The sequence below is a fragment of the Ischnura elegans genome, chromosome 7 (genome assembly GCF_921293095.1).
Source record: "Ischnura elegans chromosome 7, ioIscEleg1.1, whole genome shotgun sequence".
Taxonomy (NCBI): Eukaryota; Metazoa; Arthropoda; class Insecta; order Odonata; family Coenagrionidae; genus Ischnura; species Ischnura elegans.
The window spans coordinates 23,540,612-23,557,983 of record NC_060252.1 but is presented as its reverse complement, the minus strand read 5'-3'; the positions used below and the strand labels follow the sequence as shown (position 1 = coordinate 23,557,983).

The 17,372-nt window shown below is 39.0% G+C and overlaps 2 protein-coding genes across 5 annotated transcripts in view; both read left to right on the top strand.

The window, feature by feature from the left end:
- LOC124162398 (lipase 3-like) overlaps nt 1-5,641 on the top strand; it is a 40,610-nt gene extending 34,969 nt beyond the window's left edge. Inside the window, exons 6-8 of the mRNA XM_046538922.1 lie at nt 479-563; nt 3,402-3,544; nt 5,339-5,641. Coding sequence (XP_046394878.1) covers nt 479-563; nt 3,402-3,544; nt 5,339-5,527 — 417 coding nt within the window. The 3' untranslated portion in view covers nt 5,528-5,641. The remainder of the gene's footprint in view (nt 1-478; nt 564-3,401; nt 3,545-5,338) is intronic.
- Nucleotides 5,642-12,092: 6,451 nt separating this feature from the next.
- The window catches only part of LOC124162190 (myosin-13-like), a 63,614-nt gene continuing 58,334 nt past the window's right edge, over nt 12,093-17,372 (top strand). For 2 of the 4 annotated variants that reach the window (XM_046538629.1, XM_046538626.1), the window contains exons 1-4: nt 12,094-12,345; nt 14,162-14,277; nt 15,061-15,227; nt 16,343-16,529. In XM_046538629.1, the coding sequence (XP_046394585.1) occupies nt 14,199-14,277; nt 15,061-15,227; nt 16,343-16,529 (433 nt within the window). In that variant the 5' untranslated portion in view covers nt 12,094-12,345; nt 14,162-14,198. Of the gene's footprint in view, nt 12,346-14,161; nt 14,278-15,060; nt 15,228-16,342; nt 16,530-17,372 lie in introns of all 4 variants that reach the window. The other 2 variants (XM_046538627.1, XM_046538628.1) reach the window with 2 other exon arrangements.

Genomic DNA, 17,372 nt, shown 5'->3' with positions numbered 1-17,372 from the left:
AACTGGGATTTCTAAAACAAAATAATTTGTATATTATGAATACACTAATTGTGGGTAAGGAATCGCAATCAATGCCTTCGTTTTCTTTGATGAAGGAAACTACCCTACTGAGGGAGGATACTTCGAGAAAGTGCATATGAATTTGGCAGGTTGCATAAACATTTTTTTCTGTAGACGTTTTTATCATTATTTTTGGAACAGCCGTCGTAAATAATGCTGGAGTAAAGTTTTAAAATTTTCCTCAAACTGTTTCGGCACAGTTTCTTATCGGGTTGGCTTTTTGACTTCCGGTTCTAAGCTCATGAATAGTTGCAACCGAGAACCGAAGTACAAAATCGATTCATCCCATAGATCTTATAAATTAAATTATGTTTTCCTACTTTTTCTTTCAAATTATCAGATTGACTGACGTGGTCCCTCCCACCCAATGAGCATGCCATTGAGGTTTATCTAGACGTTTCGCTCCCTTTCTTTTCAGACTCTTCTTCCGATCGTGCTGGGCCACACTCCCGCAGGGGCCTCCACCAAGACGCTCATTCACTACGCACAGGAAATACGATCCGGTAAGGCGCACTCCAGCAGTTATTCACTCATAGTCGATTGGCTAAAGTGAACAAGTGCTAGGACAGAATTTTCTCGTGCCAATCAAAGTTGGAAGGAAATAATATTTGCCAACTCGACTTTTTTTCGATTGTCTTTGGCGATCGATCTACGGAAAATCGTATGATTTTTTTTCTCCATTGGAAAATCGTTCCTTTAAAAAAAATTAATTATGGTTTCGTTACTAGTGGCCCGCGTCGCCCTAATGACGGCGATAGGCGGGGTCCGGGGGCCCGGAACCCCCGAATTATATTTTTTTAAAATATTTACACCATAAAAATTAGACTAAAAATTGAACAATCATGAATTCAAAAAATAATTCTTTGAAAAATGAAGTTTTTTCGATAATGAAAAGTGTTAAAATTAGGGTAAAACCCATTCCTTAGTACCCTGCATTTATAAAAATTTACCCCCTGGTTTTGGACACCCCCCCCCCCCGAACGAAATTCCTGGCTACACCACTGCTCTCGAGGTTTGCGGGAGAAAAGTCATGGACTCACAGACGGATGGACCTTGTTTCACTTGTCTTTTGCCATCATATACGGGGAGAAGGACAATCAGTTGAGGGATAGGTTAAGATTGATGATCTAGGCGTAGATAGTTCACAATAAATAACTAAAGTAGAGCCACTCGAATTTTTCAAAATATAAAAAAAAATCCAAATAACGATTAAAATTTGAATTAAAAACATCACCAATGCCGCTTTTTCGATTGTCTTTTTCAACCATCTAACGGGAGAAGAACAGGTTTTAATCAGATGAGAGCTAGGCAAATAGTGAGATAATAATTATCCTGGATGCAGAAAAATTGTCTCACCAAATTTTAGCCCTGGACAGCTGCTGCCAACAGGAACCAAAAATTACCTGTAATATTCAAGTTGAAAACGCACCATTTTTAAACTACAGAAACTTGCGGAAAAACTTTCCGATTTATGCGAGTTTACCCTGTAGCCTGTTCACTCGCGGACAATCGGAGCTCTTGGATCCGAAGTTTCTGTAGTAAAAAAATTGTGCCTTTTCGACCTAATAGCCCGGTCAAATTAGCCCAAAAAATAGGGGTACCCTTGCATAAATTGCCAACAAGCTGAAAATTTGCATGAACCTTAAGGATACCACTCTGATGAAACACTGAAAAGTCCCCATCGATCCCGTGTGTGCAAAAAATTTTATTCAAGGTCGAAGGTCACAAAAATGATTTTTTTTGCATTTTTGGCCAAACGGTTAGTTTAATGATAAAAATTGCTCAGACAAAAATTGTAGATCAGAAATTTATCTACAAAATTGATGCTTCTTTTTTCTCTAAGATTTACCGTTTCTGAGAAAAAGCCATCAACCACAGCACCGTTGTCCTCGTCCTTTTTCCATCATATGTTCTTATCTCTTTCTTTCCTTACCTGTCAATCCATTTGACAGCCGGGAAACGTAAACAAGAAGGATGCTAATGGTGATTGTTGGATCTATAAAGCCTTTATAAAAAAGCGGAGTTGGAAGAAAATAGGTTAAAGCTGGACTCACCCTGCTACATAGGAAAGCACGATCACAAATTCAAAATTAAGTTTAAGGAGTAGAAAATGGACATTTTGAAAGATTCCTTCCTGCTTAAAGGAAGGAATAACGGAGTGGAACAACCCACATGAAGATATTTTATAGATCTTTTCCGCAAATGCTAAAGTTTTAGGAATAAGTTGCAACGATACCGATTATAGTGATTGTATGCATTGAGTGAAATAAAATAGCTAATATAATTAAAAGTATATTTCTTTAATCTGGGGAATTAGTATTGTAGTAATATATCCTCAGCTTTATTTAAATAATAAAAATGTTAACTGTATCAGACATAAATTGTTAACTTAATAATATATATTGCACAATGGCTCAAGTGTTTTTCATAATGACTCCAGTCCACGATGGCTCATGGCCCAAGTTTATAGTCTATTTTCAAAATATTTATCTTCCTGGAATCGATGGAATCAAAATAGACTTTGGGCGATGGATTCTCGATTCCGATTCCGTGCCCGAGAATCGTTGGAATCGAGAATCAAAATTTGGAATCGTCTCATCCCTAATTTGAGGAATCGAATCATTGTCATGAATCAAATTTCTTGATCCGAATCCTTATAATGAATCGAAACACTTAGCTCTAACCTTTTGCGCTCATGATTGAGTATTTCAACTACTTTGTGTAAATTTATTAACTGAGTGGTCTGTTTAAATGACGTGGCTCACTTGTATTGCACTATAGCAGCCCCGACCTCCCCACGTAATAAATGTCTGGCTTTGTGCCTGGAATGGGAAGTACCTCAAATTGATTACCCTATGATTATTTTACTGTGCTTGATCTACTTCAAGCTTCCCCAATTCTAATGCCTAGTTTTCAAAATGTTTTTGTAACTCGCTTAGTTTTTTTTCCATTTTGTCCCGGTCAAATCTTACTACTCAATTTTAATACATTTTACGATTAGATATCAAGCTGAAATTTTCGAAATGACCCAGAATCACATTGAAATGCAACATTCTGACTCTTATCTCGTGATTTTAACAGTATCTCGATTGTTGTACAGAATTTAAAATTAAGTATTATGGAGATTAGTTCGAAAAATTGCCGCCAAAATCAGATGGCAGTGCTGCGATCATTTAAAGGAACGAGAATTTTAGTTATCACAAAAAAATCGTTTATATCAAAGTTCATTGAGAAATTGACTGACCAAAAATGTAATTCTATTCTTTTCATTTCGCGATTAAAGCGTTGCTTTTTATAAAATGTATTTTTATTTTGTATTATTATTTCCTCTTGTTTTGCAGGCAAATTCCAAAAGTACGACTATGGTTTGGACGGAAACATGAAGCGTTACGGCAAAGCAACTCCTCCTGAGTACAACGTGAGTGCGATACAGCCGCCCGTCTCCCTCCACTACTCGGATAACGATTGGCTCGCTAACGTAGACGTGAGTATTTATTGGTCAAACTCATCAACATTAAAAATTATAGGGTGGTAGACTCCAATAATGGTCTTCATTTCTTCTCTTCTACAGGATACCATTACTTATCTTAGCCTTGGCTGTGCTTATTTTTACCTGATATCTGCCCATAATCTCACTCATATTTACCAGAATCTCCTTCAAATCCTTCTCCGACGCAGCTATGACAGCTGTTTGATCGACAAGTCGTAGCATGCTATTTTTTTCACCCGAGAAATTCACTCCCGAGGCTTTTTCTTAGATTTCCGTAATAGCTTTCTCGATGTAAACGTTAAAAATTACAGGTGACAAAGCACATCCTTGTCTCACTCCTCTCCAGTGTAAATGATAGGGAGTTTGAGAACAGGCTACTAGTGAGCAAATCTCACTCCACGAGGATTTTTATATTGGGTGTCCAAATTTGAAACTGAGATCCTGAAAATGTATTGGATATTTTTTGACGAAAGATTGACGAGGTTCGATACGGGATGTAATGGAACGAGAATCGCCGCTCGAAAAAATGTAGTTCTGCTATCGATGTCGATAGTCACAGCATCATTGTGATGGTTACGACCATGAATATTAAAAATTAAAGGATGGTAGACTCCGCCATCGCCGTGATACCTTTGCTGAAGCTGGCCTCGGCGCTGCGCCGACTGTCCACGTAAGGCTTCTAGCAGATGAATTCTATGTAAACTTGCGGAGTTCAGTAATATTTAACTTCTACCAGAAGATGAATAGGACCAACAAAGGCGTAAAGTATATCTATGTCAGATGGATAATAATGTTAATCGCATGTAGGTTAAAATGCATTACTTCTTCTTTAACTAGGTAGTTAAAATCAATGATCTTCACATCAAATAGATAGTTACGGTAAAATTATGTCGCCATGAATTAAATTCAATCAATGGATACAGTGATGTACCAATAACGGAGATAACGTGTCACCATGTGGTAAGCGTCCAATAACACGATGTGCGTACATTAGTCTTGACCAAACTTTTACTCTTATTTCCGGAAAGTTTTTCCTTTTTCTTTGCAGATCCATACCCCGTAGAGCATCTATAGACAAAGCAAAACCTTTTATTTAAATATCACTAAGATATATTTCTTTATTCCTCAGCCAGCTACAAATATCCGCCATGCAATACAAAAATCACAGTAGCCTCGGATTGCTTGATACCCACTGCCATCTAACTGCCAGCTTCAAAAAAGTGAAACTGATGAACAAAAGGTGTAAATTGAAGTTGTGTTAACTGTTTCTTGGCCGCATCGATATTTTCCGGAGTTCAGTTCTCAATCTCGCATCGACGGCTATGGCAGGGGAAGTGTCCAGTCCTGAATGCCAAATCTTAAAAAGCGGGGCCATAGAAAAAAATAGCAAAAGAATTAAGCACTCTGCGAAAATCTAGCTTCACAGCTTTTTGTAACCGATAGTTATTCAGTGCAGTGGCACAGCGAGGGGGGGTTTTGGGGGTTAAATCCCCCCCCAGATCTCAGAGAAATATTTAAATTTAATCCATTTTACTTATTGCATTGATATTACTAATAGAATAGTGTAAGGATTAATAAAATATCCCTCAGAAAGCCATAAAACTCACCATTTTGAACCTTATATCTTAAAATGCCACAATTTGTTAATCTCGCACCTACTGCTTATCCTGGTGGGTATTCCAAACCCCCATATCCCCAGTATTAGTTGCACCTAAACCCCACCAGCCTTAATTCCTGGCTGCGCCCCTGATTCAGTGAATGCATCCTAAATCTTCTCTCTCTTCGCAGGATGTGGACCAGTTGTATCACCAGCTTCCCAATGCACTGGGGAAGCACAGGGTCCCACTTCCACAATTCAATCATCTGGACTTCCTTTGGGCGAAGGACGTGAAGACACTCCTCTACGACTCCCTCCTAGATCTCATTCATAAAGAAGTCCATCCATCCAAGTCATCTGGGTCTCGTTCTAGACACTGAAATCCGCCAATCATCATCATTTTATTATTCCATGACGATCCTAAAAAAAACTCGCAAATTTGTTACTGAAGCTTTGTTGACATTTTTCTAAATAAAATATTATGTATTTGTAAATTTTATTTTTTTAATGGTGTAAACAACATTGCAGCATCTCTGAGCTTTCGCCAGATGAAAGCAAATGCCTTTATTATCTGCAGATTAGACCATCAATATCTGATAAAAATCAGATTTAAGCTCGAGCTACATCGGTGAGCGCCAACATTGCACCACAAGTCGGTGCCCGTAACATTAAGATATTATCTAAATTATTATACATATATCTCAGGATAAAACTCTTCTCGCATAAACAAGCATGATGAACAGGAGCCAAGATACATAAAATTTACTCTGGCAGTCTGAGAACTTTTATGACAATTTCTCATAAATTTTGTTTTTGAATTATTGGATGCACGTTTATATTGAGGTAAAGGAATAATTACGAAATTGGAACAGAGATCCTAGATACGGCGCATAGTGGGCTGAAATCGAAAAAAGCTGGACAAATCTCAAAAATGGTTAATTTGAGTCAGGGATTCGAGCAAATTTGAACAAATTGAGCAAAAATGCCTGCATTGAATTTTTTCGCAATTCAAGATGTTAATACCAATGCCACAGCTTTTGTAGTAATTCAATAGTAACTCAAATATTTAATAGATATTAATATACTATTACTGTAGAGTATGATACCATAAGGAGAATTGCGACCACCTGCGACGCCGAAATTTAAATCGATTTTTGAACATGAGGCACAGTCCGGAGCTCGCTGCTGGCCACGTGGAATATCGTGCTCGACAGATGTTGGGAATCGAATCTTCTAAAGGAAGTGAATTATATAAAAGCTATTGAAATATATTAGTGCCACATTTATTTTACATTTCATATAGCTTAATTTATTTACTGTCAGCGATATTTATAGTCGATGCGATACAAATTGGCGGGCCCTGTTCTACGTCGAAATTTTGTGTTCATTTGGGATTATAAAAAAAGGATCACCGAGTTACCTCGAGATATTTACATTAAAATTACATCAAACTTTTAAGAGCATCCACCCAAAGAAATAAACTATGACCGTTTGCATTAAACAAAATAAAATCGAGGTTTTTACTGCGCCGTGCGGGCCCCGACTGCTCCCTGATTGCATGGAATGACATACGACGCGGCGTACATTACAATTTGTTATATTTAAGCGTATAGTCTTTGCTAGGGATATCTTTTAGCCTAAATTATCTGCTAATTGCTCACAACCCGTCCTAAACTCTTGTGCTACAAGAACTAACCCGTATAAGTTGTTGTTGCCTACAGCTTCAGTTGATGTTCAAAATATTTTACGAAATTAAAAAAAATAAATGTTCAGAGCGTAGTAATATGAGAATGGTCGATCTGAGTTGTAAGCGCGACATGATTGTCGAAATATCCCAATGGATTAATCTCAATGTTAATCAAGGCAAATTACAGAACAATGAAACATTTTCTGCAATCAGTTCTATATTTTAACAAGGTAAGTATATTATACAAATACTCACCGTCCCATGGGAGTACCCAGCGTGGGGCAGGAGGGGGCAGCTGCCCCCCCCCTTGAACCAAAAATCGCAAATGTATATTATGTATAAATGTATAATGTATAAATCGGAAAGTGATATTTTTTCAAGCAAATTATTTTGAAAATTAATAAAGAGCTGTTAAAGTTTCATTAAAATGTTGATTTCATTCACCTTTTCCATGCTTAAATCTTACCCACAGCTTGAACAACCATGGCTTGCCCCTCGCCCCCTAAGTTTTGTTTTTGAGTACGCCCTTGCACATTCCCATTTTTATTCTTCCTTCCTTTGACAAAATCATTGAAAATATTTTGTGGAATGACTTATAAGCTTTCTAGGAAAATTTAATATCGTCATGAAACATCAATATGGATACCAAAGTCACAAAAGAACAAAACTTTCTTGGCAAAGTTCATATCATCTCAAAACGTCAATTTGGATATCATAATACACCAGAGTACTAAAATGCTTCTTGTGAAGTTCATTGAAGATGTTCGCAAAAGTATAAATAGGAGCTTATCCGCTTCAGTTGCTAATTAAGTAATAGACAGTTTCGGGTCGCCGAAGGACCAATATTATCATCACTTAGACCCATGGAGGCAGGCGTTCCGCAGGGCTCATTGCTAAGTCCGTTATTATTCACACTTTTTGTAAATGACATGCCTTCTACACCTAAAACCACATTACACATGTATGCCGACGATACTGCTATCGCGGCTACATCACTGAAGGGAGACTCCAACATTATTAAATTAAACACACCTTTAAAACTCACACACAAATGGACACTCACATGGAAAATTCACATAAATGCAACAAAAAGCACACACGTTCACTTTTCATACCGCAAAAAACACAACTCACGCACACGGCCACATTTCAACAAACAAGCAATACCAAGAGCAATCACGTACAAATTCCTTGGGGTGATTCTCGACAGTAAGCTAACTTTTATTCCCCATCTAACATACTGTACCAATAAAGCAATTGCTGTTCGTCAAGCAATCTCCGGTCTCTCCACCCCTACCTCTCCACTATCCCACAGCTCTCGAATACGCCTATACAAGAGCATTATCCGACCGGTAGAACTATACGCATGTGAAATTTTTGCAAAAAATAGATAAATTCGTAGGAAATTAGAAATTTTTCAAAACAAATCAGTTCGCCATGTCCTTCAATCTAGCCGCCTTGTCAGAATATCAGATATCCTAACTGCGCACAAACTGCCTACCATAAACGAGTTCATTTCCCATCTTGTAAAAAATTTTAAGTCCAGGCTGAAGGGCACCAATAATAGATTACTTTCAGACATCTGGAATTATGATCCTCATATTCCAAGGACACATACACTGCCTCATCAAATTACTCTTCTATGAGTCTTTACTATGTCTTAACCTCCTTCTAATTATAGGTTTCAATATTCTTACATTCAGTTAAATGTTTATATTTGTTTGACTAAAATTTTTTTAAATTAAAAATGTTAATAATGATGAAAAAAATAATAATAACAAAAAAGAGAAAATCTCTTTGCTAATACTAGCAGCAAAGATTAATAAAAATTAAAAAATATAAAATGCCTTAAAAAATAAAAAAAGACCAACAAAATTGGGAAATAAAAAAATAATATATATTATAAAATGATAGAAAAAAATAATTAATATTAAAAAAAATAATTAAAAAATATAATTACGATGTGATGGCTATCAAGAAGCCAATTCTAATGCTGTAAATATTAGTTATAAGTTTCTATTTCTCACAAACAACACATCACACCCACCACAGAACACGTGCGCTATTTTTAAATTACAAATTGTTAATTGGCTGGTTGGGGTGAGCCAAGGCTCACCGGTACAGCAAATAATTGCGCCTTCGGCGCGATCAGGACGTGTCGACTTCAGTTGCATTTATCGAATTCAGAAAAGCATTCGACATTCACCAGAGAGGAAAAGTCCAGGAAAAAGTGGAAAAACGGAGGGCAGCGATTGAAGGTGAAAGGCCTGAGATTAGCTGGTTGAAGACTGGAGTAAATGTGATTTGGAGGAAAAGGCAACGTCGGGGATGTGGAGATATAACATGAGAAGTTGAACAGAGTGGGGGAATTTAAATACCTTGACTCCTATCTATCTGAGGATGGTGGGCTGGAAATAAGAGCAAACCACGGAATCCAAGCAGGGTGGAGAAACTGGAAAATAAAGTATCAGGGGTGTTGTGTGATCCCAGCTAGGATATAGGGAGAATGATCAGGGAAAAAGTTCTTAAAACCGGTGTGCGGCAAGGACTAACATAAGGAAGAGAAACCTGGCCTGTTAATAAAGCCCACAAAAAGATAATGTGGCTGAGATGAGAATGTTAAGACGGATGATGGGAAAATCAAGGAGAGATTTAGGAGTAAGGGAATTAGCAGTAAGAGATATTTTGAAGAGGATTTGTAGTAAGACAGTAAGGGCAGGAGTCGTTGAGATCTCAAGGAAGGTGCAAGATGGAAGGATGCAATGGTTCGGTCAGAGGGATGCCGACTTACAAAAAATATTAGGGGGGCCCAAACCGGGGATCTTGCCCCGGGAAATTTTATAAGCAGTGCGTTTTAAGTTTTTTATGCATTTTAGAAGAGTCATATGATCAACATTAGAACTCTGATAACTCGGATCTCGATATCTGGACACTCAGGGGAAAATCGACAAGCCTGACACATTTTTTCCTCTCACCCATAACGAATTTTTGAGGGGGATTGGGCCCCCTCAGGCCCCATGTAGTCAGCGCCACTGTTTGGTCATATTTTAAGAAGGATGTGGGGAATATATGTCGAAATTTGTAATTATAAGAGAAGAAGAGAAGGAGTGGAAGACCTAAGAGAAGATTGTGTCGAGAATGATTTAAGGGAGAAGCGTTTCACTCAAAGGTACGCACTGGAACCTTCTTCCATGGTATGGATGCCCCGGGAATCTAGTGACTAGTTAAGAACCCCTAATTGGAAAAGCTGCAGAGCAAGAATAACTGAATTAGATACAATGGATATTCACTTCCTTCCAGGGGCGGAGCTAGGAATCAAGGCTGGCGGGGGTTTAGGTGCAACTAATACCGGGGTGTGTGGGGGTATGGAATACCCACCAGGATAAGCGGTAGGTGCGAGATGAATAAATTGCTTCGGAATTTTAAGGTAATTGGTTGAAAATGGTGAGTTTTACGGCTTTCTGAGGGATATTTTATTAATCCTTAACCTATTCTATTTGTAACATCAATCCATTTAAGTAAAATGGATTTAACTTAAAATTTCTCTGAGCTCTGGGGGGGGGGGTTTATCCCCCAAACCCCCCCCCCTCGCTGCGCCACTGCTTCCTTCTGAGAAAATTGGAACGATGTGGAATAGGTGGAGCATCACTTTCGTGATTAGAATAGGTTTATGGGTGATCAAGGGCGCCGCTAGGAATTAAGGCTAGGGGGGGTTTTAGGCGCAACAGATAGTGAAGGGTGTGGGGGGAATACCCGCCTGGAATATCCGCCAGGGTAAGCGGGTGGTGCAAGGACCCTCCCCCATAGAATTTTAAGATAAATGGTGAGTTTTACGGCTGCGTGAATAGTTTGATATTTTGTTCGTGAGTCACCCGTCCCCCTAATATTATTTACAAAATTTGCCACATTAACTGTGTTTATAAAAAATTTTTCTCAGCCCTGGGGGGAAGGGGGGGAGTTTTCCCCAAAACTCTCCCTCGCTACGCCACTGTCGGTGATATCTTTCCTGCCAACTTCAATTGGCTTTCGGATTTTTCTGTGTCCGGGTCTAAATTTGGTGAGGGTAGAGCTTAGCCTCGGCCATCTGAAAATCTCGCACACAGGGTGGGGGGAGGCCAGCTCAGTGGCGCCGACTCCATGGGGCCTGAGCCCCCTCAAAAATTCGTTATGGGTGTGAAGAAAAAAATGTGTATTGAATGATATTCCCTGTAGTGTCCCCAGATATCGAGATTTGAGTTATCAGGGTTCTAATGTTGATCATATGACTCTTCTAAAATGCTTAATAAACTTAAAACTCACTACTTAAAAAAATATCCCGGGGCAAGATCCCCGGTTTGGGCCCCCCAATATTTTTTGCAAGTCGGCGTCCCTGGGCCAGCTCCTTTCAGTTGGCCACCTCGCACCTAAAGGATTTTTCTGAGTGGCCCGAGGGTTTCACCAGGGATGAAAACCCAAGAATTATCAATCAACAGCCAATCGCTCTGCTCACTAAGCTATCACGCTCCGCAGGAAGTTCCCAAATCCCTCCTTCCCAAAACGTGCTTTCTGACTGCCCCCTTACACCCTACCCTAAGGTCCAGGCAGGGGCGGATCCATTATTTTTTCTGGGGGGGCACTACGGTCTGACAGGCAAACCATCTTCTCAAACTTGAGATTAAAAACAAGGTAAAAACAATTACTGCGCGTAATATTCTCTTTACTTTCATGTAAAAGTTACTAATATGAAACTAAATGTTCGAGGCTCCGTAATACACTAAACAAAAGGAACGTAATGATAACCGTATTAAAGATTTTCTATATTTTTTAAGCGCCGGGGTGAAGGGGGGCATGTGCCCCCTAAATCCGCCTGTAGGGCAGGTCCACAGTTCGACACTCGGGGTATCGTGCAGACCTCAAATCCCTAGGTACTGCCCTACAACTGTGCTATCACCATCAGGCTAGCTTCACTTCATCTGATATCCTTCTTGGCTTGGCCCTATTGGCTGAGGTAGGAAAGAGCTTTACAAGAAGCAAGTATATTTCCCATCCGATGACTCGCATGCTCAGCGCGCGTTATTTTAATTTGCGTATAGCAGGGACACATCAATTTTAAACCTAATAAATTTCACGTACGTAATTATTCGCACTGAATGTCGCCTAGACTTCTATGAATTAACTGTACGTATTTGCGCAACAATAGCCCAAGATTGCTGGCGTAGAAACAAAACGCACCGCTTTAGCGCAAGAAAATAACCAAATGAGTATCGAAATGAGTGATTGTTTATTTATTTTTCTTCACTCACTCCCTAGTTATTTTCTGTGTGTTGTTTTGGCATAGCTTCCCACGGATGAACTCTCTCAGTTGCATTATCTTGTAACCGTGTTTCAATGCTTTCTCATAACTTTTCTGGGACAAATTTGATGAATATTGGCTTCTCAATAAGAACAAAACTCTCGGCCAATCTATATATGCCTACCAGGAAAAAGAAGGTTCTTACCTCCGTTTCATCCTTATTTAGCACCGCATGACAGGCAAGTAATGGTAATTTTGGGGGTTGATGGCTGTGAAGGAGGTTTGTTTAGATTCGTTTGCCGTGTAGCCTTAAGGTAAAGCGGCGGACTCCGCGATTTCCATCTAGGGTATATTTTTACACTTCGCCGCTTTTAGAGGCCTGGGTTACTCTGGGTACATTAACCCATAAAAAATAATGTGTAAATGCATGAACGATTTTGGTGTACCGGAACGAAAATGTACGAATGCACTAACCAAATTACTACCAAGTTCTATTTTCTGTACTTGCTTTCCCTAAAGTTGGATGATTATTCTGTGTCTTTCGGCGTTCATATACATTTACCTGCTAACTCACACGCGTTCAGTGGCGTATTTATGGGGGGGTTTCAGGGGTCGTGACCCCCTAAAGTTTATATAATTTTTAAACTTTCTATTGAATAGTTTTTGAAACTTCGTAAAGGAGTAAAAGGAGTGTACATATGCAAATTCATGTCTATGAGTCCCAAACGTGAGAGAGCTTTGAGTTATATGTTCTGTGTCTTTAAAAAAATTTACACGGAATAATACCCCTCAGTCCCACGGTTGCAGGTGCAGAGTATTAAACTCAAAGAGGGGGTGCAAAATATGTCTTGAGCTGCCTTTATTTTTATTTTAATGAGAAATTAGTCTCATGCATGTATTTAGAAAGTTTTGCTTAAACTGATTATACACAAATGCAAGAAAATGCCATCTTAAGATATTAGGAAATTTACAATTGTGGTTCTTCAATGCTAGGCAATGTGAGTGGCCCCTCAAGGAAGCAGGGGGGGCACGCCCCCATGTGTATCCGCCACTGCTCTCCCATACTCTCTTTCCATTCTCTGCAGACCCAGGCCATGCTCCCCCCCCCCCTAATTTGATGCTTAATCCATCCCTTTATGGGTTGATGTACTACGTCTCCAGGCTTTTAGTGCAAACTCAGAGCTACTCTGGGTCCTTTCTCTTCCCATTGGCACAACCCAACGTGGTAATTCCTCGTACTCAAAGGACTCCATCTGTCCTTCCCCCAGCCAACGCTTCCACTAGTTATCAATCCCCAGGGCCCTTTATGTCACCAATGACTCCCTCCCATCATTTCTTGCCTTTCCTCTCCCCTAACTGAGAATACTATGGATTCAAGAGAGTTGCATTGCCGTAAGAGTGCCTGTTGATGACGGGAATCATTGAATCCTAGGTCATTTGTATGGATCTTTTATCGTGCCATAGTAAAAGTTTCAATTCCAAATAAATTTGTGAAATGGAATGCCAACAAGTAAGAGAAGACAGAGATTTATTTGTTGCTTGGGCACATTGTTGAGTATTGGGTGGTTGTGGTTGCAAGAGTGTTGGCTTCCCAATCTGCGGGCCCCAGTTCAAAGCATGGAGGCAGCAAGCATTTTCGAGAGATTTCTGCTGGAGTGGTCTTTGGAGAGCACTTCTGGTACTGCAGTTTGTCCATCAGATGGGACTTGAAGACCTGGTCCTCTTATTTCCTTTTCTTGAGAGCAGGCAATGGCTATTCCACCCTTACCTTTAGGTGCGAATGATCTCGAGATGTAGCTAACCTTGGGCAAATACCATACCTCCCAACACCTGGTTTCCTTCTCTCCTTACCGTTCACTTGGGTGCAAATGACGGAAGCTGTTGGGCGGGCTCTGGCAAACACTTTCTACCTTTTATATTCTTGGTCTTGTGGTTGTATTTTGAAAATGAAGGCTTTGAATGAACTGCCAGTTTCACTTTAAAATGCATCAGGTTTGTTGATTGTTTAGCATTCAGACAAACAGTATTATTGGAACTGCATGTTATAATTCTCAGGCTGGATGCTTATGAAAAGTGGAGGATATAAGCCAGAATGCCCAAGAATACAAGATGGTGTGAGGAGAGGAAGGAGATGGAAAAACATATGAAATGTTTGAAGAGGCAGGTCGATGGTGAGTTTGCATATACATACACATGTTCAGTCGAACCTTGATAAGTGAGAGTTCAAGGGTTGGGCATTTTGTTCTCGGCTACAGAGGTTTCTCACGACAAATGTTCTGGAACGACCTCTCTTGTTCACAGAAGTACAAAAAAAGGGAGTAGGGGAGGATAGAGCTGGGAATCAATGATTACCTACTTATTTTTTTGTAATTATCTATAAACTTTACATTGCTATGTTTATTTGAAGAAATTTGTAAATGACTTTTGAGATTCTCTTGTGGCATTATTCAAATGTTTTTTGATCCCTAAAATTTCATCAAAAATTGATTTAAAGCTTTTTGAAACTACTCTACTACAGCATGTCTTGATTCACGAAATCCGAAGATGCAACAATGCTAATACATATATATATAATATTTTTTTTCAAAAACATTTCAATGTCTCTTTTTCTCTTTCCTCCAAGAGACTGATGAGTTCTGTGCTCTCAATGAAGCAGTTCAGGGCCAGCATTTTCCACAATGAAGCAACAACCAAACCAAAAGGTGTACTAGTTGCTAGAGACATGAAAAGATATCTTCCAATGTGGTATCTGGGAACTTTTAGAATACATTAAAGCTTATATTTAATATGAGGGAGACAATGGAGAAAAATGATATGCAAAAGTAGTTCCTAGTTGGGACAATAAAAATATATTGGACTTGTAGGGTTTTCATTTGGATCACCCTCGTATTACTCATTAGTAAACTGTTATTACATCACTCAGTAGAGAATGGGTAAGCTATTGCTAATTACAGATGCTCTTGCCAAACAACATGAAGCAATGACAAGGGCTGTGAAGCTGGCTCAGCGCAACCAGGAACTGATGAAAGAACTTAAGGCTGTGGATCGATTGGCGCTGTGTGTCGAAGAAGAGTGCAATTCAACACTTAAGGATAGTGCTGACAAAATATCAAAGGCTCAGGTTCGTTTAATCTATTTATATATGTACATACTTGCAGAAAATCAGCAATTGTATTGTTTTATTTAAAATGGGGTCAATGAGGCCAGGGGTCCCACTCCTCCCCCACGACCCCCCAGGGCTCAACTTACTATTCAAATTTTAAATTCAAAATACATGTTCAGGTAAGAGCAAACTGTTTAAATTCACAATGAATTTGTTGCAAAAAGTATTAGAGAATTATTTCCAATATTCAATCATTAGACACAGAAAAAATAAAACACAGAAATTAATATAAAAAAGTTTACTGCAAACATTAAAAAAAAACTGGAGAAAAACAATGTGGAAAAATCTGGTAATTACAAACTGTAGTGCTTCAAAAAGAGTATGTATTCTCCAGATATCTTTTCAGACAGAGTGTAAGGCCCTTGCTAAAGTAACTGCAAAAGAAATAGCCATCCATTAGGATTGTGCAAAGTTTTCATTTTCCTCTATTTTTATGAGGCAATTATTCATGGAAAGAATGAAAATTTTCCATAACCTTTGGAAATTTTGGATTTTTGACCTTTCGAACATCTTTATCAGTGCAAAAAAAAACATCATACTTGACATCTCACACACAGAATGTCATTATTTATAATGTGCTTGCAAAATCTGTGCCAGTTTGAAAGATTATAGGCACCAGTTTTGGTTCTGGGTGAGGACAAAGTTGCTTTGATTTGACCAAGGAACAATTGCACCAAATTTCATACTTGCCTCTTAATTAGCAGCTAAAGGATCATGCATATAATATGCAATTTATTTTGCTGTGCCACTAATACTATTATGCAGGTAATTTTTTCATGCCACTGACACCCAATAATGTTGCCATCCATGATATTGGGCCTGTTTTCAATTCACAATGAGCTGTATGTAAATCATCCCTTGGTAAATATTTTTCATTAAGTACACAGCTAAAAATTGATGCATAAATGGAATTCTCATTGCTCAAATGCATGTATGTTGTCTGAAGCTAGATATTGAGGGGAATATATTCATTTATTACCTTGCTTTCAATTTTAATGTCAAAATTGAACTCTGCATTCAGATAATCTCATCTTACTTACCTACATCATGAAATTCTCATTTGAATGCCTTAGGCAGAGTTGGATGATAACATTTGCAAGTTGCAGAAAATGGATGCAAAAGTTAACACCTTGATCAAAGAAAATCAAATGCTGAAGAGAAAAAATTGTGAACTGGTGCAGAAAAGGAAAGAGGCTAAAGAGGCATTTTTGGAAGCGTTGCAGCAAAAGGACCGGATGCTCGTTGAGCTGAGGAATAATGGTGAGGATGGGACAACCACATGCTAATCTTTTATAGGACACATACATCCAACCTGATTACATAGTCTTTAATAGGGTGGTTTCCTTTTATTTTTTTATTGCCTAAATCGATAGATTATTACTCCTGGAGTACTTATTTCATGCGATGATGATATCTATTTTTCGCGATTAAATGAAAAGTGAAAATTTTCAAGCGCGCGAAAACGTGACGGGTGAGTTGTATGTAAATCATGAGTATGAATGCCGGGAAAACTCCGTGTGACGTCGTTCTGGTACCCGCTGCCCATGCCGCAAGTGAGGTGACCTTGGGGCGAGGCTTTGAGCGCTGATACGACGCAGGATGCTAGCAGGTAGCAGAGTACCCTGCTAGCTGGTAGCGCTTGGCTTAAACAAGGATTATTAATATATTATCAAACGAAGAAAACTTTCCGACCTTAGGCAGTTTTGATAGGTGATTATTAAGACATGATTCCCTGAGCTCTGTGCCTCATACATGCATTGGTAATCTCAGACGATGTATAACTCCTATCTACTCGTATAGAAACTAGGTCCCTGTGACGTCACGTGGAGTGGCATCGCATGGGCGCCAATCCGGCCTTTTTGAAATGAGGATAAAATTGACCCTTGCCATTCGTCTAAACCGATATTTCTAAAACCAATTAATTTGTATATTACGAATGCACTAATGGTGGGTAACGAATCGCAATCATGCCTTTCGTTTTCTTTGATGAAGGAAACTACCCTATTGGTTACAAATTTATCCTCATCGGTCAACAATCCTAAAATTGGTTTGGTGTATCTCTCCTCTCACTTCCCCATTTGGCCAATCTTTTCACACCTTTGT